Source organism: Caenorhabditis remanei, chromosome II (assembly GCF_010183535.1).
Source record: "Caenorhabditis remanei strain PX506 chromosome II, whole genome shotgun sequence".
In the NCBI taxonomy this organism is placed as follows: Eukaryota; Metazoa; Nematoda; class Chromadorea; order Rhabditida; family Rhabditidae; genus Caenorhabditis; species Caenorhabditis remanei.
The window spans coordinates 4,312,613-4,334,307 of record NC_071329.1 but is presented as its reverse complement, the minus strand read 5'-3'; the positions used below and the strand labels follow the sequence as shown (position 1 = coordinate 4,334,307).

Here is a 21,695-nt window from a genome sequence, read left to right as displayed (position 1 = left end):
ACACTATAAAAAATACACCAAACACCAGAAATAGTCGTCTTCTTCTTCTCCCGGATTGGCAAGAAGAGGAAAAGGTGATATGTAATATGTGCCACCGCATTGGCGCCCCCCTTCTCTCCCTCCGTATGCAAACATCCCCCCGAGAGACCGGTCCCTCCGCTGCGCACCTGCCAACCGTACCGGAACGTCGGCGGTCTCCAAGAATCAAGCGGTATTTTTTTTCTCGGAGGCTTTCAGGACATTTGAGAAGAAGAGAGAATTGGAACAGTGGGCTGTTTGTGTCCGAAAAATAGTGGGGAAGAGGAATAAAAAACAAAACAATAATAATGGTGATTTTTTGTCGGGATGGACTTTTGAAGCTTGGTCTAACAATAAGACCAATAGTTTTAGAGCATTATTTAGGGAATTATCCTGAAAAAAGGGGAAATTGTAAAGATGAAAAATTGCATTGTTTTCAGATCGATAGCATATTCTGAAACTAGCAAATCAAATGATTTTGGCTTGTTTTTTATGCTCTGGGTTACTGTACCTCTTGTAGAGAATTCTGGAAGATGGAAAACCGAGTTTGTGTTTCCGTACAAGTAAAGTTTCTTGTATACACCTACTCTAGTGAGTCCTTTTGAATTGACCTATTTTAGTGTAATACTATATGGGAACTCGATGAACTGGAACTTTCCAGGAAGGTCTTCTACAAAAAAGTAGTCAACTGCAAAAGTGAAGCTTTAGCGTGGATCCATACCTTGAACTTTTCTTTCTGGATTTTTTGCAATTTATTAATTACAGAATTGGTTACTGTAGCTCTGGGCACTGTGCAAACAGAGTCGGCTAATCTCATCTTACGACGAGCTGTAGAACTTTCAAAAGTTGAGCCATGCGGACTAGCTAGCGGTAAAATCAATTTCATCTTTGTCAGAAACTGAGAGAAAAAAACGGGAGCGTTTTCGAAATCAGAGCTCTAATTCTTTTTTGAAAAAGTTTTGAATTCCAAGGACAGACTCCGATAATCTGGTTATTAGAACACGTACAGTACCGCTCAAAAGTATATTAAGTTTTGGTTTTTTTTCAGTTGAAAAGGTCCGACTTTGAGAGTGTGTCATGGTAATACTTATTGTCCCATCAAGTAGATTTTAATGGATTTTATAGATCAAAAGTAGAGCTCCATTTTTGTAGTTGACAACTTTTTTATACGGACACTACCTAGAGAGTTATGATCATTTTAAGGGGACAGCTCAAAAATCGCACTATTTTGCACTTCAAAGAGTCGATTTGAGGGAGAAATTACTTTGTCGATATGTAACTTGCTAGGGAGTGTCCGTACAAAAAAGTTGTCAACTACAAAAAAGGAGCTCTACTTTTGATCTGTATGATCCATTAAAAATCTACTTGATGGGACAATAAGTATTACCATGACACAATCTCAAAGTTTGGCGTTTTCAACTGAAAAAGGCAAAACTTAATATACTTTTGAGCGGTACTGTACGTGTTAGAGGAGTATCTAGTTCAAAATGGTCTCGCAGCCGAACAAATCGCTTTAATACGGTTCGCGTCTCTTTTCAGATATGCAGAGCTTTTGATCTTCTCCAATTACAAGATTATTATGTACTCTTGAATATTTTATACTAATCAGAGATTTTGAATTTTAGGTTTCATTACAAACCCCCAAAAAATTTCCTCTGCACATTTCCTATTTCACTAAAAACTACGCTTTCCTTCTGCATTCTGACCATATCAACCCGACGACCCCCCAATAGTCTAGTCTTATTTACGGAATTCGTATTAAATCTATGTGTCATTCAAATCGAAAGAAACCTTGAGACAACGTGTCTACCTTGACCGCCCATTTTTTTGATGAAAAGACTAAAGACTACACCCTTCTTAAATAGGCGACCCCTTTCTCTTCTTGTCTCATTCATTCTTGTTTTTTTTGAGAGGTCAAATCAGAAGAAGAAGATGAAACATATTGTAATAATAATTCTCGTCTCGTTTCTCCCTTCTATTCTTGCCGCGTCTAACGCCACGGAGAAAGTTGTGAAATGTCCGAAAGGGTTCAAATTGTATGAGAGAGTGCCGACGGACAGGAATAAGAATACCAAGTACTGGTGTATGCAGGTAAGGAAGCATGAGATGGGAATTTATTGGGAGATTGATTAGAAATTCGAAATTAGCGTTAAAATTTGTTGTCGATGCACCATAATGTGCTCCAGTTTACGGAAACCCAAAAACAGAGTTCCGAGAGAATATGGTTAGGATATTTGAATTCAGGACTAAAATGCACCAAATCTGGTTCAATTTTTGTTTATTTTTGGATTTTCCGGATTACTGTAGTTCTGAAACTCCGCAAGCATAATACCAATGCAACATCATTCGGGGCAAAGCTGTATTTTCCTAAGAATTTAGTTTTTTTGGGACTTTTCATAATAATTTTCAAATTAAACGTTGAAAACTACTCCAGGAACAAGTTTGGGATATACTGGCTTATTGTAGTTCAGAAACTGTGCAATGCTTTGTTGATGCACCATATATTACGACAAAATGCACAAAACTCAAAAATCGCTTTTTCATGTCTATCTAAGGGTAAAAATAAACGAAAACTTTGATTTTTCACACAATCATCTTGAAAAAAATATTGCAGGTAGTAGACAACGAGGACGTCTACGATCGACCGACCGCTCGATCCGTTTGCTTGGATTACGACGCGGTGATTACGACAGTGGAGAATCAGAAGGAATTAGATGATGTGAATGGTAAGGGGGACGGGGGGAAAGCTAGGCCATCAACTTGGGAAGTTAGGCCATTCGAGGGAAAGAGGGTAGAATTGGGGGTGGCACAATGAAATTATCATATTAAGGAAAAAGGAAAAAGCTGAACAAATAGTAGTTCAGAAATAGAAAAAGGTGGGATTCTGAATGGGGGACTAGTTTCAGGGATTTTTTTTTTCTAGCATCTTTAGAGGTACGGTACCCACACTAGTCATTCAGGACCCTTAAAGCTACCCTTAGGGCTACGCTTAGGGATACAGTACTCTTAGGGCTACAGTAACCTCTGAAACCTCAGTCAGAGCTACCGGACTTGCAGTAATCCCATTTGCAGTTCTTTAGACCTACAGTACCAGCATAGTCACCGCACCTTTTCACCTACAGTACCCCTTCTCTCACTGTCTATCCTACCGTAGCCCCCCTACCGTAATCTATTTCTAGCCCTAATCCGAAAGAACAACAAACGAGTCGCCGTTGACGGTGTGTTCAATCCGAAGTGTCGCGCTTTTGCCGACTGGCGGATGAGAAAGTTTGGAGGGCTGTGTGCCAAGGAGAAGGAGGTTTCTATTATTCACTTTAAATGTTTCATGTGTCTCAAGTATTTGCAGCTATTCGTACTTGAAGACGATCACACCGATCCGGCGTTCATCTTCACAAAGTGGACTGGCGAGCCACCGACCGCTTCCGACAAGTATAAGGAGAAGGGGGATGATACGTAAGTGAGCAGGGAGGGGACTAGTTTCCCAATTCTAAAATTTCTAGGCCATTCGTTGAACATTCCAGAGAAATCTTCACCATTGCTGAATGCTTGTCACTTCATAACTTGTTGGCATTGGAGACAAAGGGAAACTTGAAAGACTTTTTGTGCGGAGAGGAGCCAGACAAGCAAGTCGGTGAGGTGCCATTCTTTGGAGTACTTTGTGGATGCCCGCCAGTTTGAATTTTTTGTAGAAATTAATAAAAATTATTAGATATTTTTACATCTAGTTGTGCAGACATAGTTACATACATAAAGAGGACAGACAGAATGTTCAGAGAAAATGGTCTGCGGACATCCGGACGCACGGATCTCTTTACAGACAGATTACCTTTATATTAGAGCATAGTTCAGGAACATTTCAGGTGACGACCAGATCTTAGAGTTTTACTACAATTTCGGGCTACATCCCTTTTGACTGAACCGATATTTGGATTCATAGTTCTAGCGTAGATCAAGACCAAAAGAAGCATCGGAACACGCGACGCAGCCAACGATATACAGTGCACGCGACGCATGTGAGTGACTTCTGCTTGAAGACACGTGGCGCGTCGAGCCGTGCCCCCATTTTATGTGACATTGTAAACCCGAATCGGTACCGCGCATGTCAAAACTGATTAACAACTGGAATCCAAAAAAAAACAACAGTAATCTTCATTTTCACTAAAATGTTCACTCTGGAGGCATGCCACACACAACACTGTTGAAGATCGTCTTCGCCTTAGGCCTTCTCTGATTTCCATCACAATACAACAAATGGAGCTTCCAATCCTCCTGTATAATACTCAAACAAGATCCAAACATTTTCAATGGTCTGAATAAATCTAATTGGTCTTTCCCATAACCACCTGTTTCTTACATTTCCTTGAATCCTTCAATCTTTTCTTCTGTATATTCTGTTGGTGAAAGGGAGGGGTACTGTTTGACTATGAAGGTTGGGTCAGTGTTGACGTCATCAAAAATAAATGCGTTTCCAAGTATGTCACAGTCCTTTTTGTTCTTCATGAATAAGTGCTTTTCTCTGGCATATTTCGCTTTGCAGTGCGGTGAGATTTCTCCGTCAATGATGTGGCCTTCGGTAATGTTCTCATATATTTTCAATGCTTCTGTAGTATGAATCATGTAACTGATGTTTCGGCCGACTTGGAATGGCAAAACTAACTTTTAATTGCGTCAAACTCCTGTTGATTCTCTGGAATTGTCAACGAAGCACCGAAAAACCCGCACACCGAACGAGCATTGTCGCGATTATCCATTTTTGGGAAAGCAATAGTCTTAAAATGAAACAAACTCTAATTATCCTCAGTCGATGACTTACAAATACACACCAGTCACTAGTATAGTTGTTTTTCGCGGTGGGGGTCCGTTTGAAATGAAGCATTTCCTTGCCAGGACATTTCTTGTTCAGTGAAAAGGCAGAGTTGATTGTCAATGATAGAACTAGGAGAATAGGGAGTAACATTTTGCTGGTTTCTATGTTACAAGAGAAAGCGATTGGTTTTTATAGCAACCGGAAGGTTATTAAAGTATAGGTGGTAAAAAAGTTTCCGGGAAAACAATAAAGTTTTTGCGGAGAGTGTTGATTCCGGTGCAGCAAGACTGTAGAGCAGCACGATCCTTTTGGAATGTACTCATATGCTTTAAGAAGGTAATTGTTTTAAGACAAACATTAAATCATTCAATTGCATTGCGTTCTCTGTGATCTTGCTGTCGTGTGGCCGGCCGCGGGCCGCGGGTTTCTAGACCACCACGGCCGTTGTTTAACAAATCGGGTTGAATTCATCCACTAATCTTCTTGTTTTCCACAAGGCCGCCTGAAGAAGCAAGCATTTTCCATTGCTGGGATCTCCAATATAAAATTTCCTCACGGCTTTTTCGACAGCCTTGCACCTTGGTAAGACTCGGTTATATATGCAAGTTTTGAGCATCATATAACCAGTATAACATAATTGGACACAGCTAGCAGACCCCAGCTAAAATGTCCATATCCATTTAACAAGTGATATCTCTCTCTCTTTTTGAAAAGTTTCTAACATAGATGCTCCCCTACCAGAGTTTCATGCAATTCCTACTTCTGACTTCCAACTCCCGACTTCCAGATCAATCACACTGTCCTTAATGGTAATGCGTTCTGTTGAGACGTTTTCAAAACATGCAACCGCTTCGCATCTAAGAGCTACACAGATTTCGAACCCCACGGAAACGAGTCGCAACCGCGACGCCTCAAAAAAGTTCCGATATTTTTGCAAGCCTTCAATAAATAAAGTTTTGATGATAGCACCCACCGGAAACTATAAGCTATAAACATCTCCGCAAAACATGACAACACGACGACGGAGCTATAAAAATAGTACGGTACCTTCCGTTTCCTATAAAGCACCCCGCTCCCGACGAATTCAGCACCCGAAATATGGTAGCGCTTCTTCTACTATTCCTGACTCTGCCTGTCGCAGTTTTCACAAAAGACGTGAAATGTCCAGATGGCTTCTTACACTTCAAACGGACACCCACTGCAAAGAATAACCATACAAAGAACTGGTGCATGAAAGTAAGGCAATTCAATCTGAAAATAACACTATAATAATATGTATTTCAGGTGAGTGTCTATGAGAATGTGGGAAACCGAGATAATGCTAGAAGTGTCTGCTTGGCCGACAACGCTACATTGACAATCCCAGAAAATCGAGAGGAGTATGAAGCAATTTCTGCATTCATCAGAAAAGCCAACATTTCGGCGCCACATGCCATCGATGGGCAAATTTCACAGAGATGCAAGCTGAAAATCTTTAGGCATGAACGTCTCTGGTTGAAAATCAATACCACAGCATGGCCAGGTGATTGCAATATTAAGAAGAATGTAAGAAATGCTAGTGGCTACAGTAAGACAGTATGAACTTTCTAGCTTTTCTCCTTTGACGACGTCAACACTGACACCACTTTTGCCCTGACCCAATTCGTATGGCATATCCCTAATGGACATGGATCTTCCCGAAACAATAAGGATCCAGAGTCAGTTTTTTACTTATTGTTGGTGTTCTTAGATAATACTCAAATTTCACAGTTTCCAGGTTGTTTTGGATGGACGAGTGTATGAAAATGACTGGGACAAAGTACACTGGAGATAGGACTGGTATGCCATTTGTTGATTTGTCGGGGTGCATGGGAGCAAAGGTAGATGAATCAGACAAGAGCAAATTTATCAACTCAGTTCTGTGTGGAAGACATCCGTTGTGATCATTTTAAAAAGATATTCTGAATGTTTGATGAATAAATGAATTTGCCAAATTATCAATTAGTTCATTTTTCCCACGATCAACGCTAATTTATTTTCCAATATGGAATCCATTTCTCAGAATTTCCGAGCTGGGCCCGCATTTCTATGTTCAAGCCTGTTTCTTCAAGCCGGACTCTTTCATATTTGCTCTTGCTCAAGGTCAATTTACCCTAGGCTGGTCGATGATGTCATTTTTCAGCTCCTTCTTTTTCTGCGCGCCACTTTGACCCACATGCCGCCATCGAGCAACTTCAGAGCTCGTCCAGCCAGAAGACAGTAGTTTTTTACGCTTAGTGCAATATTCTAATGAGAAATATAAGTAGTCGAACAGAATTTAGTTGCACTAACTTATAGCGTTTTATTGGAGTTGGCTGACTTCAAAATGTTTCTCAAACTTTTATACATATGCACCGCCCATCCAATCAGATGTCGGTCCACACTATCTGCTTACCTTCAAATTTAAATTCAAATTGTTTTCAACAGGACCTACGAAGTAAAAACGCTACTGGTGGAACACGCCTTGCGATCGCATCACTTGAAACAACAACAGAACTCCGCTTCTGCTGCAACCGTCGATGTGACATTTTAATGATAGCACCCACCGGAAACTATAAGCTATAAACATCTCCGCAAAACATGGCAACACGACGACAAAGCTATAAAAATAGTACGGTACCTTTCTTTTCCTATAAAACCCCGCGCTCCGACCTTTTCAGCATCGCCTGAAAATGGTAGCGCTTCTTCTGCTGTTCCTGACTCTGCCTGTGGCAGTTTTCACAAAAGACGTGAAATGTCCGGATGGATTCTTACATTTCAAACGGACACCCACTGCAAAGAATAACCATACCAAGAACTGGTGCATGAAAGTAAAGCAATTCAATCTGAGAAAATTAGTATTATAATATTTCAGGTGAGTGTCTACGAGAATGTGGGAAACCGAGATAATGCTAGAAGTGTCTGTCTGGACGATAACGCTACATTGACAATCCCGGAGAATCGAGAAGAGTATGAAGCGATTTCCGCATTCATCAGAAAAGCCAACATTTCGGAGCCACATGCCATCGATGGACAAATTTCACAGAGATGTAAGCTGAAAATGTTCAGACATCAACGTCTCAGATTAGAAATCAATACCACGAGATGGACAGGTGATTGTAATATTAAGAAGAATGTAAGAAATGCTAGTGGCTACAGTAAGACAGTAGGAAATTTTTAGCTTTTCACATTCGACGACGTCAACACTGACACAACTTTTGCCCTGACCCAATTCGAATGGAGTATACCTAATGGACAAGGAGCTACGCAACACGATAGGGATCCAAAGTCAGTTGTTTTTCTTATTGTTAGAAACTGTGATTAGGTAATACTCAAATTTAAAATTTTCTCAGGTTGTTTTGGGTGGACGAGTGTTTGAAAATGAGTCAGACGCATTACACTGGAAATAGGACTGGTTTGCCATTTGTTGATTTGTCGTGGTGTATGGGAGTGGATGGAACGGATAAGTCAGACTGGCGATTCAAATATAGAATTATCAATTCAGTTCTGTGTGGAAGACGTCCGTTGTGATAATTTTAAATACATTTCTTCGAACATTTGATGAATAAATTATGTTGCTTAATTATAATTGGTTAACAACTAGTTAATTGTTCCAGCTATCATTGATAATTTATTTTCCAATATGGATTCTATTTCTCAGAATTTCCGAGCTGGGTCCGCCTTTCTATGTTCAAGCCTGTTTCTTCAAGCCGGACTCTTTCATATTTGCTCTTGCTCAAGGTCAATTTACCCTAGACTGGTCGATGATGTCATTTTTCAGCTCCTTCTTTTTCTGCGCGCCACTTTGACCCACATGCCGCCATCGAGCAACTTCAGAGCTCGTCCAGCCAGAAGACAGTAGTTTTTTACGCTTAGTGCAATATTCTAATGAGAAATATAAGTAGTCGAACAGAATTTAGTTGCACTAACTTATAGCGTTCAGATGTCCGCACTTTCTGCACCATGCCGTTTAAAACTGTTTAAAGTTACTCACGCTTTGCTTCAAAAAAAATTCGCTTTTGCTGCAACCGTCGATGTGACATTTTAATGATAGCCCCCACCGGAAACTATAAGCTATAAACATTTCCGCAAAACATGACAACACGACGACGGAGCTATAAAAATAGTACGGTACCTTCCGTTTCCTATAAAATCCCGTGCTCCGACCTATTCAGCATCGCCTGAAAATGGTAGCGCTTCTTCTACTATTCCTGACTATCCCTGTCGCAGTTTTCACAAAAGACGTGAAATGTCCAGATGGCTTCTTACATTTCAAACGGACACCCACTGCAAAGAATAACCATACAAAGGATTGGTGTATGAAAGTAAGGCAATTCAATCTGAGAATAACACTAATATAATGTTTCAGGTGAGTGTCTACGAGAATGTGGGAAACCGTGATAATGCTAGAAGTGTCTGTCTGGACGATAACGCTACATTGACAATCCCAGAGAATCGAGAGGAGTATGAAGCGATTTCAGCATATATTAGAAAAGCCAACATCTCGGAGCCTCATGCCATCGATGGACAAATGTCTCAGAGATGCAAGCTGAAAATCTTCAGACATCAACTTCTCAGGTTGAAAATCAATACCACAGCATGGCCAGGCGATTGCAATATTAAGAAGAAGGTAAAATATGGAAGTGAGTACAGTAAGCCTGTATTAAACTTTCAGCTTTTCTCATTCGACGACGCCAACACTGACACCACTTTTGCTCTGAGCCAATTCGCAAACAGTATACCTAATGGACAGGGGTATTTTCAACACAATTCGGATCCACAGTCAGTTTTTTCTCATTTTCAGAAACTAAACAGAATGATCCAAGTTTCAGATTGTTTTGGGTGGACGAGTGTATGAAAATGATTTCCACAACGGACACTGGAAATAGGACTGCTATTAAATTCGCTGATGTGTCGTGGTGCATGGGCGCAGGGGCAGATGAATCAGACAAGAGCAAATTTATCAACTCAGTTCTGTGTGGAAGACGTCCGTTGTGATAATTTTAAATACATTTCTCGAACATTTGATGATAAATAATGTTGCTAAATTATCATTGGTTAAAAAGTATTCTAATTGTTTCAACGAGCAGGTATTAGAAATACGGACAGCAGCTATGAATTACAGGAAGTCCCTCAAGACATTCTGATATATAAGCCATTCAACCTGTTCAGTACCCTATCGAAGTACCAAGTATATATACCTCTAGCGGGGAACTTATATAAGACCGAGAAGATTCCATACAGAGTCAAAAAATTACTGTTGGATTCGCTTCTGTTCCAACCGTCGATTTCACGTTTTAATGATAACATCCATCGGAAGCAGTTTTTAACATAGATGCTCCATACTGTCCTTTATGGTAACGCGAGAAATTTTCAGAACATATATCGCAACAAGAATACGAAACGCAACTTCAACGCGTCAGAAACTCCGTCTCTCTGCAAAATTCTTTGAATAACAGTTATATGGCTGCATCTACCGGAAAAATGAAACTATAAAGTTCCAAGTAACACGAGGTGACAACGCGACGGAACTATAACTTTCTCCGTATAAAACCCCGCTCGTGCCCTCCAACCTATTCAGTATCACCCAAAATATGGTAGCGCTTCTTCTACTATTCCTGACTCTGCCTGTCGCAGTCTTCACAAAAGACCCAAAATGTCCAGATGGCTTCTTACACTTCAAACGGACACCCACTGCAAAGAATAACCATACAAAGGATTGGTGCGTTAAAGTGAGTTACTGTATAGTAGTTAGATAGTAAAACGGAATCTCAGGTGTTTTCCTACTCCAACACCGGTAATCGAGACTATGCTAGAAGTGTATGCATTGCAAACCATGCCATGTTGACTATCCCAGAGAATAGAGCGGAGTATGAAGCTATTGGCGGTAATTGGAGATTCCTCGATCGGATGAAAACATAAATTTTTAGAATTCGTTCGTAAGAACAACTACTCGGCGCCACATGCCATCGATGGAGAGCTTTCTTCCAGATGCAAAGCCAGATACTTGCATAAATGGTTTGATACCAATACAGTGGAAGGAGAATGCAACATAAAGAAAAACGTAAGACAAACAATAGATATGATTACAGTAACCCCTGACTTTAGCTTTTCATGTTTGACGACATAAACACAGACCCCTCCTACATACTTACCAAATTTGGAAATAGGGTTCCTAGTGGTGGTGGAGAAATGTCTGTCGCCGAATCGTCACCGAAGTAAGTTCCTTATTAAGTTACTGTAAATTCATTCAACTTGATTTCAGATTGATCTTTTTATACGGATGTATGGTATTGACGCAGACACACTTGCATGGGAATGAGAAAGCTCTTTCGTTTGCGAATCTAGAGTGGTGTGGAGGGAAGGCACATTCGAAGAATAGCGTTGGGCCTGAGTCATTGGTTGATTCAGTTGTTTGCGGAAGGCATCCGGAGTGATAATTTATAGCTTTTGGTGTAATAAACTTTGTTCATTTTTTGAAAACCTTGAGAACATTCTCATCAATTTAAGGGGGTAACTGCGTTGCGGTTGCGTTGCGTATGATTTACGATAAGCAAGTTTTGTCAGTAAGAAATGTTAAAAGTATTGCATCCGGATATACATACATACAGACTGACAAACATGAAATTTGAAATTGAGGACATCAGAATGAATAGTCATAGAGACAGGCAGAAATCATGAAAATTGGTAGAGAGGCAAAATGATGAGTAATGGACATCGGGACAAACATACACACAGATTGATAGAACCATGAAATAGGAGAGTTTGGACAAACGAACAAGAGGACGGACAAAAAAAGACGATTTTAGCGTGAAAAGACATCCGGGCAAACAGACACACAGATTGTTTTACGACAGACAAACAAAAAAACTATTTTTGAGGAACGGACAAAACAGGCAATTTTTTTCAAATTAAAAAAAAAATTGGTGAAAAGAAAAAACCGTCAGAAGCAGTATATAGAACAATATCACCCATGACTACTCTCGAAAACATGTGTTGTTACATAAAAACTGGATTCCGATCCCCCACCCCTCTTAATTCGAGACTTGTATATACGCAGTCAGAAGTACATCCCTCACCCCTTACTCCAAACAAAAAAATTCCCCACAAAAATATATACAACATGACCATGATCGGGTAATACGCTCATGATTTGAATCGGGGGAGATACTGGATTTTTTCGTCACTTTTTCGCCACAAAGAGAGGGAGGCGATTAACTTTTTATGGTTGGAAGGTTTTTGTAGGTGAGTATGTGGGGTATGAGGTATGTATTTACACAGATTGGTACTTTTTTACGAAAAAACTAGAGGAACATGTTTCAAAGAATAATGGAATGAGTAAAAAGTGGAAAGGGGGAGATTAGAAATTTCCAGATTTTTGAGTTTTGCTTTAAAGGAGGAGTGACGTCGTATTTTTATTGCAGATTCCGATATTTCAGAAAATTCTTTTTTAAAACTTTTATTATTGACGAATATGCTAAATATCGCCCTTACAGGTTTGATAGAGAAATTTATCCGCGCGGTCGTGTAGTCCTCTCGAACAAGATTTTTACTTCAATTACTCGTTTTCTCACTTTTTTCCAACAAATTTTACATTCATTAGCCTATTTTTTTAAATATAAATGTTGGCAAAAGTGAGGAAACCAGTAATTAAGCGAAAATCTTGTCCGAGAGGACTACACATACTTGCAAACCGGGCCGAAATGGGCCGACACGGGCCGGCGCGTAACTCGCGTCCAACTCAATATTATGAGCAGAAAAATATACCAAAATATAGATCTCAACAAGTTCTATGTCCGTGACCTACTACGGGCCGGATGGCTATTCGATAATTCACCGCGGGCCGGGAAAAAGTGCCGAAAACGCGAAAATAGCCGAAAAAACCATTCTAGCCCGGCCCGCGACACATTAACAAATACGAATCCTGCCCGTAGTAGGTCACGGACATAGAACTCGTCGAGATCTACATTTTGGTATATTTTTCAGCTAATAATTTTGAGTTTGACGCGAGTTAAGTGCCGGCCCGTGTCGGCCCGTTTTGGTCCGCTTTGCAAGGATGGGACTACACGGCCTGCGCGAAAAACTCTCTCACCAAATCTCATTTTGAGTCAGGTACTATGTACTGTACTGATGTTCCAAGAATACAAACATGTACATCTCTTTTTTCAAGATAATCAAGAATGACGAACGATGACGAATAACTGGTTTCGAGTGAAGTGGATTCTCTTTTTCTGGTGAGAAGAAGAGGAAAAGTACAAGAGGAAGAACACTCTTGGTCCATTTCTCATACAAGAGATGAACGATGAATACATATTGACACTAAACACCACCACACCAATCCAATTTTTCAAGTTGTTTTCATTTCGGTGTGAAAGTGCTCACTTCCTCATGGTCGGTACGGTGTTTGTTCAGGTCATTTGTTGGAAATTTCGGTGATTTGTGAACTGGAAATATAGAAGAGGGGGACGAGAAATGGTTGGAGTATCTAAAGTTGGAGTCATGAGGATTCTGAAATGGTCGAAAATGTTCGGATATACAACGCTTCGTAATTCGGTTCACTTTTATCGTCGATCAAATTTGAGAACAAATTCAGAATCCTCGTGATTTCAGCTTTTCAAGAATATCAAATGAATATGTAAAACATTTAGATATTGCGTTTGGAAAGCTGTGAAATGTCAAAAACCGGAATTCAAACAAATCAAACTCGAAACTAAGTTCAAAATATATAGAGAAATATGACTTACTTAGGAAAATGCAAAAACAGATTTTAAAAATGGTAAAATACAATTAAAATGCAGCGAAAAAATGACGAAAATGGAAAAAAACAATTAAATAAAGCGGCGGGACCTAAAAGTGGGCGGACCCTCAAAATTTTGCAGAAAATTATATGAAGTTAAATAAACTGTATAATGAATAGCATTGTGGAAGAGCAATATGGAAAAATGGGTCGAAGCGTGAAAAGTAAACTTTAGAGAATCGTCTCTTGTCTTTTGGCTAAAAAGGATCCTTATGTTTTCATTTCTTGTTATGTTATAGAGCATGTCAAGATCTCTATTTTTGTAGTTGACCACTTTTTTGTACGGGCGGTCCCTAGAGAGATACAGAGCGCAGAGCGGTGGGTAGCCAGAGGTAAATCCCTCTCCCGGTGAATGGGCTCTCCCTGTCTCAGAATGACTGTAACTTTTTAAGGAGGGTCCGTATAAAAAAGTGATTAACTACAAAAATGAAGACCATGAATTTTTCTATAACATGCCAAAAAATAAAAACAAATGGGTTATACATCGCGACGTGACAGAATCTCAAAGTCGTTCTTGGAAAATTGCAAAATGAAGAATAACAACTTCTACTTAAAAAAAACATTACTTAGAAAAAAATCCCAAAATTGCCATCACATTTTTAAAAAATTGAAAACTTGAAAGATCTCCACCAGAAAAATAAAAGATTTTTGGTGTCACATGATCAGAGACCTCTAAAGAAAGTAGCCCTTCAGGATGAATAGGACAAAACCGATTGAATAGAGAAAAAAGGGGGAGAACCGTCCCGGAGAGAAAGAAAGGATTATTCTATTCGAATAGATTCCGAGGAAAAAGAAACAGTGGTCATCCCCCCGCCTCGATGACGGCAATTAGTGGGCGACACAAAAAAAACGAGAACACTTTTCCAGTGATGTGAATGTGTCGATTGGAAGGGACTGGTAAATGGGTTCCAGTTATGTATAGGAAGAGGTACTGGTACTGTTCTAGTATAACTGTTAATTGGAATTGGTAATAGGGAGAGAGAGATGACTCATAAAAAGAGGGATCCGGAACGGTGGTCATTTAGGGATAATTGGGAATATTTATGTCCGGATGTCCGGATGTCCAAAATGATGAGAAACAATGTATGTTGAGTAGTGCATAATTAAGGTTGAGACAAAAGATTGAAAGTTTTTCCGGATTTTTGGATACCCCGGTGTGTCGGAATCTACGGATGTCCAGAAATTCAGGATATAATGAAGCGTAGCGTATACATGTGGGGTAGTGGATAATTAAATTTGTAAAATTGAAAACAAAATAAAAGCTCCAAAAAGGCTCATTCGGCTCAATTTATTTTGAAAAAGCACACAAAATTGCTTTAAAAAACTTGAGTGATTATCATACTGTCAATTATTGTTTTATTTGCGGATGTTTTTCAACCGCACAGTCTGAAACCGGACGTTTCAAAACCAATCATTTTGCTACCCGACGTTTCGAAACCTGTAATTTCAAAACCGTTTAGTCTGGAACCGGTGCATCGGTTGCGAAACGTCTGGTTTCCAAACGTCCGGTTTTGAAATGTCCTGTTGCGGAGTATCCGTTGGTTTTAATGAAACTAAGGTCACGCATTCATGTCATTCATCATAAAATGTCTAAAAAATTATTTTTCAATTCAAAAATTTCTTATTTTCAAGAAAAAGTTTTAAAGTTATTTTCAAAAAATTTCATCTGAGATTATGAGCCTTCGTGATCTTTTTCACACTAAAATACTTACAGTACACGTGCTAAGACCCTCAACTTTAGAACACAGACTGTTAATTTCAAAACTTTTGTGTCAATATTCGAAAACCAAAGTTCCCACACTGAAAACAGGAATGAGGGAGCGTTGAAAAAATCCCAGACACTTCAATTACCGGAAAAGAATAATTGTGTGAAAACCAGAAAAATATGAGAAGCCATGAAAAAATGAAAAATCAGAAACTCGAAAATCATGGAAAACCAAACAACCCTTCGCTTTTTTTGTACTTTTTCAACTCTAAAAATGTGTGTACTCGTGGAACAAGAGCCCTGCTCATTGCTCAAAGAAACCAGAACCTGTTACATGTCGAATGACAAATAAAAAGACAAATAAACAAACAAATTGTCTCAAAAAAGTGTAAATAGCTTACCGGTTCATAGTGATGACGGAACGTGTTGCGCACTTTCATTTAGAAATATTCTTTTAGAATTTTAGATTTTTAGACTTAAAAGAGAATGGAGAAGTCAGTTGAATGTTAGCTAGGTATATGATTCCCCGGGCTAAAAGTAGGACGGACATACCAGAGGATAATCCGCTCTTACGCTGGTTACATGGAGATGGTTTCAATAAAGGGATAACTTTTTTGTGATCTACACATAAGCAACATACCGTCATTGTTCAATTATAGATTTTATAAGAATAAGTTTTGTTGGAAGCTTGGCGAACTTTTTGAAACCTAAAAACTTGGGAGCTTTGAGAGTATGATAGCAAACAAAGGGGAGGGAGGATGTCAATAGTTGAAAAGTAAACGGAGGATAGAAATAGAAATAAAGAGAGGGATTATGAGGGGGGGAAGCGTTCAAAAATTAACATTGAGTTGCATGGATGTGAAAGTTTTTTCAGGAAGTCGGAAATGAAAAAAAAAGTCCGGAAGTAGAAAATAGATTTTTTTGCAAATATTCAGAAACTCCAAGAGATCATAAAATTTGCAAAGATCAGTGAAAAATTAGTTTTTGGCTGAAGAAAAGCCTGTTTTCTGTCCTTTTAGATCATTTTCCTTGTATTTCTGTCATATGGACTCTTCCTAAATTCCGCAGTGATGGAATAGAGGCTTTACGGAAAAATAGAGGTTTTAGGAAACGAAAAATATGTTCAACTGATACAAATTAGATACTTTCTTCGAAGTTATCACTGACAGACTAACGACAAAAATCTATACTACTCTGACATATGACTGACGTTCCCTGTGTATTTATGATGTTGTAAAAAATAATTTCAAATTGAATGATGCTCAAATATATTTATTATTCTTCAAGTGAAAACTTATTCTGCCAGAATTATTGTTTTAAGGCAATCATTCAGTTTAGTATTCAATCGAACCAATACTGAAATTGCCTCCCGAAATTGGTTTCTGTAAATAATACCATTGATATGAAAAACGAAACTCAATAGCAAGGGATCACTGACAATGATAATTTGGTGAAATAATCATTTTAACCATTCTTTGAGCAAAGCACCATTAGCAAAGGATTATTATTTGAGCTAGGGGCCTAAATTCAGCCAGGGGAGTACATACATACAGTGCCGGCCATAATCTTATTCCGCTAGGGTTTTTCGGCCCTTAATTTTTTCAAATTGGGCGGATTGACCTGAAACTTTGGAGTAGCATTTTTGTAGAGTTTCACAAATTTTTTATAAAATTTTCGAAAATCACAAAAATTCGAGAAATCACATATTTTTATTTCCATGACCGCTGTATCAAAAATGGATTGTATAATTAGTGTTTATATTTTATTTTGAATAAAAAAGGGGTTGATATTTATTTTTTGACCAATGGTTCACTACACTTGACTTGTTACCCATATCTCCCGGTCGGTCAAAGTTTGGTAGTACAAGAATATGGAGTTTTATACTTCAAACATCTGTAAAACTTATCACATTGAATAAAACTGTGTCGAAGTTTACGAAATTAATGAGAAAAACGTGGAAAACTTTTATGCAACATTCTTACCTTGAGAGAACCCCTAAATTACAGTACTGGTCATGAAGAATGAGACACTTGCAGTTTTAGTTGAAAATGGTCAACTTTGTGACTGTGGCACGGCTTCCCTGATAGTCTCACAATATTGATTGTTTATGGAGTGTATAGATGACAAATAGAGCTTCATTTTTGTAGTTGACAACTTTTTTGTACAGGCACATCCTAAGAAGTCACAGGCAGTCAATGTAAATAGCTTAAAAATCCCTTCTTTTAGCACTGAAAAAAGCAACAGTTGTGAGAAATTGTTTTGACAATTGATAACTTCTTTGGATGCGCCCGTAAAAAATTGTCAACTACAAAAATGATATACTATTTTTCTTCCGTTTAGCCAATACAAAACCAAATTTGTCGGACAACCAGGTGACACCGAAATACATTATCAAAGTTGGTCATTTTCCACTGAAAACAACAAAAGTTGATACATTTTTGTCCAGTACTGTATGTCACGTCACATACCTTCAGACTGACTCCGTGGCTTTTACTATTAAGACAATGCGAACCTCCGTAGCGCTCTTTCGGTTAGATCTCCAAAATGCTGCTTCACTTTTTTATGTGAAGATTGAAACGCTTTTTTTTCAATAAAAAATTAATCACAAGAAAAAAGTTAAGGTTCAAGTATTTTATTCATACAGAAAAGGTTCACCGAGTTTCAGACAAGAAAGATGATATCTAAATGAAATGGAATGCAGAAGGGACACAAAAATACAGAAAAAAAGAACCCAAATGATAACCACAGTTCAATAGAGCGTGTTTGCCATATTCACATAAGTACATGAATCAAACCGTGGTCTGTATCTTTTTCTTCTCCCCTAACCGTGGACTATCCAACACTTTAATCTCATGAATGCCGTCTAATACTAAAGGAAGATTACTTTCAGTATCAGTAGATTTATAATTAATTGCTTCTTCTGCCTCTCCAGTAGCTTCATGAGGACCCTCTAGTTCCGTCAAGTCGACAACGCTATCCTCGGAATGTGGACCCACTTTTACACCGACTGCATGGAGCACTTCGGTTAGACGTTTCGAGTAGTCCATGTGACCTTTCACCTGGAACATAGTCTGTCTGTATGTTGGTTTCTATATCCAAACTCACAATATGACTTAGATTGTAGTTGTAGATTTTCTTAGAGTTCCTGTTATCTACTGGACCTGTACCAGCAATACGGAATTGGGCGCTCATGGTACGGTAGAGGAATCTGGAAGAATAAAAGATTCGAGAGAAAAATTTAAATTTTGAAATTTGTAGGAATGACCTGTCTTCAAGTCAAAATAAGGAAAAGATTCAATTTTTTCTATAAATCTGAAACATTAACTTACTTCGAGATTTCTAATTATAATGAGCTTTTAGTACGTTATAGAGCACGTCTAGATCTTTATTTTTGTAGTTGACAACTCTTTTTGTACGGTCCTTTATTAGTGAGTTATGACCGTCCAAAACAGAGTGCTAAGAAATTTAATAATCCCTTTTTAATGTCACTTAATTGAAACGGCGATATTTTTTCAGGGAAAGCTTATACAAAAACGTGGTCAACAACAAAAATAAAAATCTAGAATTGAACGTATTGAATTTATACAAAAAATCCTAAATTTGAAAATTTTTGAGCTACTGATGCCATTTGAAAAGTTGCTTAAAATCAGAATTTTCGAATTTTCAAGAATCGCTCAAATTTTCAATTTTCGCTGTAGTTTTTTTTTTAAGATTAAAAATTTGCCAGTATCGTTCTTAATCTTTCTGAACCTAAATCCAAAGCTCCGCCCACTTTTCAATTAAACTCTCTGGGAGAATGGTAGGCGGAGCTTTACAATCTCATGCGGAGCTGTTGATACTAGATTAATCTGAACTTCAACAAAAAATTTATATATTTAAAAAGCTAAAATTCCGAGGATTCTGAATTCTGAATCTGTTTTCAAATTTTGAATGGTGTCGAAACGAACAAAGATAAAAGGACTTCTTTAAGGTGGAAAAATCTGAAAACAGTTCCAGAATCGCTATGACCTCGAAGTTTTCTAGTCATATCGTCTTACCTCAACAACCAATCGGTTTCACAATAACCATTGATGACTCTTCCACTCACAACACTACAAACTTTCGACCATTCCTTCGGTGATGCCGTGACAGGTGCACCCAACAGAATCACATCTTCAATAATCCCCACACTCTCCGACCGTTTACTCATTGTCAGCAAACAATGAAATATCACTCGGGCACCCAAACTGAACCCAATCAACGTAATCGGTCGTTTTCCATGTGATCTACTCAATAAGACCTCCGCCAGATGCTCTCCGACTTCTGCTGCTCGGGAGACACAGACATTCCATGGGTTGTCGAGGACAGAGGAGACAGACATTAAGGCGACAGGCCAGGCGACAGCGGAAACGAGACCGGCCAGCGCGGTTTCTAGAAGTGTTTGTTGGATGGCGACGGAGACGGCAAAACTCATGAGATACTCGATGGCGTTTCCGAGCTCCATTAGGTAGTTGCTTTCATATCTGCAAAAAATTTTTCGGTCTGAGCTGTTAGTCTATGCCAAGGCTGTCAGAAATCGCGGCCGGCGCTTTTTCCTGAAAATTTCAAACAGCCGCGGCTTTCTAGAATATCAAGGGAAAACATGACTTGATATACTTTTGACTTTTTTTTTGACAACCAGGGTTCGACCCCCACTGGTGCCAAAACTTTTACTCATCACTGTCCCATCTACACACCTGCCGACCCATTATGCGATCGCGCTCTAATCTACATACATATATGTTGTGAATTCCGTAAATTCACAAGTTATAAAAGTCAGATAATGAAATACAAGAACAAACAAAAACGCAGACAGTCAACAATCAACATATTTACAGATATGCGGAATCTAGAGTCACGAAAATGCGCTCCGTCGCACAGCGGTTGGCAGGGCGCCAAAAAAAAAGACTTGGCTGAGTGCCAAACTCAAGTTTAGTTTTTTTTTGTTTTTGTCATATCATTCAATGAAAAACGCGACGGACGCCATGGTGCCAAGTTCAAGTTTAGTATGAGTTTGTCCTATCATTCAAGGAAAACCGCTACGCGCACGCAACGGGAGTCGGGAGGTAAATTCAAAACTTTTCGTTGCGGACCTTAAGCCTCTCACACCCTGTGTATATTGGAGTAACCCCTTTCTTCAGATTCTCAAACGACGTTTTCTCTGAGTCATCTCCTTTCTTCATCAACCCGTTCAAACATCCCGCCGCCCGTTCGTCGTCTGCGTCTCTCGTCGCACCCAACACTGTGCTTGCTTATCGAGTATGCGTTTTTCTATAATACCGTAAAAACTGTAATAGAAGCGCCCCTTTATTAGAGGCGCCCCTCTAATAGAGGCACACCCTAAAAGGCGGTTTGAATAATAGTGGCGCACCCTGTAATAGAGGCGCACCCTCAATACGTTTGAAATATTTCTACTGGTTTTCAACAATTCTTTTTCAAAGTTCGTGAAAAAAACAGAATAAAACTCCCATTTTCGTTCAAAATACTGCAAATTTTGGGGTTTTCGTGTAATTTTGTCAGAGAAAATGTTAGTTTTGTTGAAAATTTGATGACTTAAAAGTTTAAAAAATAGCCAGACGAGCAGGTTGAAAAATAGAGGCGCACCCTCTATTAGAGGCGCCCCTGTAATAGAGGCGCACTTTCAGAAGGAGGTTGAAAAATAGAGGCGCATGCGCCTATATTACAGTTTTACGGTATTTACCTTTTTCTCTTAAATTTTCCATTTTTCCGTTAGCGTTTATAGGGTGGATTTAAAGGCGCATCTAATTTATTGGAAATTTCGCGGAATGGTCTCGTAGTTGAAAAAAATAACTGCAAATCATGTTTTTCGCTTCGAGACCAATTTTCGAACAAATTAGATGAATTAGACCTTTAAAACCCTGCGGCCGCAGAGTTTTGTGAATTTATAATATGTAAAACCTCCTTTAATAATTCCCTTTCACCCTTTTGTATGTATGTTCCCACAAACAGCCAAGAGTCGCTCAGAAATCCGGGAGAGCCCGGTAAAATGTCCCCAAAAGGCCTAAAATCGGCATCTGAGCATAGAAATTCCATTTTTATCAATAATAAACCAGCTTCATTAGCACATACCTGTTTTCTTTATTTCATTTTCAGGTTAGCACACAATTTAGTAATAAATTACTCTCAAATCAATTAATTTTGACTTAGGCTTCTACCTTTTCTGACTTTACTTAATCTTCAGTTTCTAACTATTTCCTTCCTTTTTCGGCGCTAGTCCGTTCTACTTCTCAGTTTCCGTCGTCGCGTTATCATTATTCTTCAGGTTCTTTTTTTTTAGCAATAATCTCTAAGGATGATTAGAATTCGGGCAGTACCCAATACGCTTGTCATTA

The 21,695-nt window shown here is 38.8% G+C and overlaps 7 protein-coding genes across 7 annotated transcripts; 5 read left to right on the top strand and 2 right to left on the bottom strand.

The window, feature by feature from the left end:
* Positions 1-1,950: 1,950 nt before the first annotated feature.
* Positions 1,951-3,696, top strand: GCK72_004474 (uncharacterized protein; the record flags this gene model as incomplete). The annotated part of the gene is made up of 5 exons (XM_003101010.2): positions 1,951-2,109; positions 2,633-2,744; positions 3,198-3,316; positions 3,365-3,471; positions 3,540-3,696. 5 exons carry the CDS (start codon positions 1,951-1,953, stop codon positions 3,694-3,696), a joined length of 654 nt encoding a protein of 217 aa, XP_003101058.2.
* A 489-nt stretch (positions 3,697-4,185) lies between these two features.
* GCK72_004473 (uncharacterized protein) lies at positions 4,186-4,975 on the bottom strand (the record flags this gene model as incomplete). The annotated part of the gene is made up of 4 exons (XM_003101026.2): positions 4,186-4,327; positions 4,373-4,619; positions 4,676-4,787; positions 4,832-4,975. The coding sequence occupies 4 exons, from the start codon at positions 4,973-4,975 to the stop codon at positions 4,186-4,188; spliced, it is 645 nt and encodes a 214-aa protein (XP_003101074.2).
* A 948-nt stretch (positions 4,976-5,923) lies between these two features.
* On the top strand, positions 5,924-7,408 carry GCK72_004472 (uncharacterized protein; the record flags this gene model as incomplete). The annotated part of the gene is made up of 5 exons (XM_003100973.2): positions 5,924-6,061; positions 6,110-6,370; positions 6,416-6,522; positions 6,582-6,684; positions 7,271-7,408. 5 exons carry the CDS (start codon positions 5,924-5,926, stop codon positions 7,406-7,408), a joined length of 747 nt encoding a protein of 248 aa, XP_003101021.2.
* Positions 7,409-7,515: 107 nt separating this feature from the next.
* On the top strand, positions 7,516-8,353 carry GCK72_004471 (uncharacterized protein; the record flags this gene model as incomplete). Its single annotated transcript, XM_003101020.2, has 4 exons — positions 7,516-7,653; positions 7,698-7,958; positions 8,004-8,110; positions 8,176-8,353. The coding sequence occupies 4 exons, from the start codon at positions 7,516-7,518 to the stop codon at positions 8,351-8,353; spliced, it is 684 nt and encodes a 227-aa protein (XP_003101068.2).
* Positions 8,354-9,009: 656 nt separating this feature from the next.
* Positions 9,010-9,820, top strand: GCK72_004470 (uncharacterized protein; the record flags this gene model as incomplete). Its single annotated transcript, XM_053724696.1, has 4 exons — positions 9,010-9,147; positions 9,192-9,452; positions 9,498-9,604; positions 9,655-9,820. 4 exons carry the CDS (start codon positions 9,010-9,012, stop codon positions 9,818-9,820), a joined length of 672 nt encoding a protein of 223 aa, XP_053588890.1.
* A 596-nt stretch (positions 9,821-10,416) lies between these two features.
* On the top strand, positions 10,417-11,259 carry GCK72_004469 (uncharacterized protein; the record flags this gene model as incomplete). Its single annotated transcript, XM_003101031.2, has 5 exons — positions 10,417-10,554; positions 10,598-10,709; positions 10,753-10,886; positions 10,931-11,040; positions 11,088-11,259. 5 exons carry the CDS (start codon positions 10,417-10,419, stop codon positions 11,257-11,259), a joined length of 666 nt encoding a protein of 221 aa, XP_003101079.2.
* A 6,854-nt stretch (positions 11,260-18,113) lies between these two features.
* Positions 18,114-19,807, bottom strand: GCK72_004468 (uncharacterized protein; the record flags this gene model as incomplete). The annotated part of the gene is made up of 3 exons (XM_003100975.2): positions 18,114-18,383; positions 18,430-18,532; positions 19,362-19,807. The coding sequence occupies 3 exons, from the start codon at positions 19,805-19,807 to the stop codon at positions 18,114-18,116; spliced, it is 819 nt and encodes a 272-aa protein (XP_003101023.2).
* Between the last annotated feature and the right edge of the window lie 1,888 nt (positions 19,808-21,695).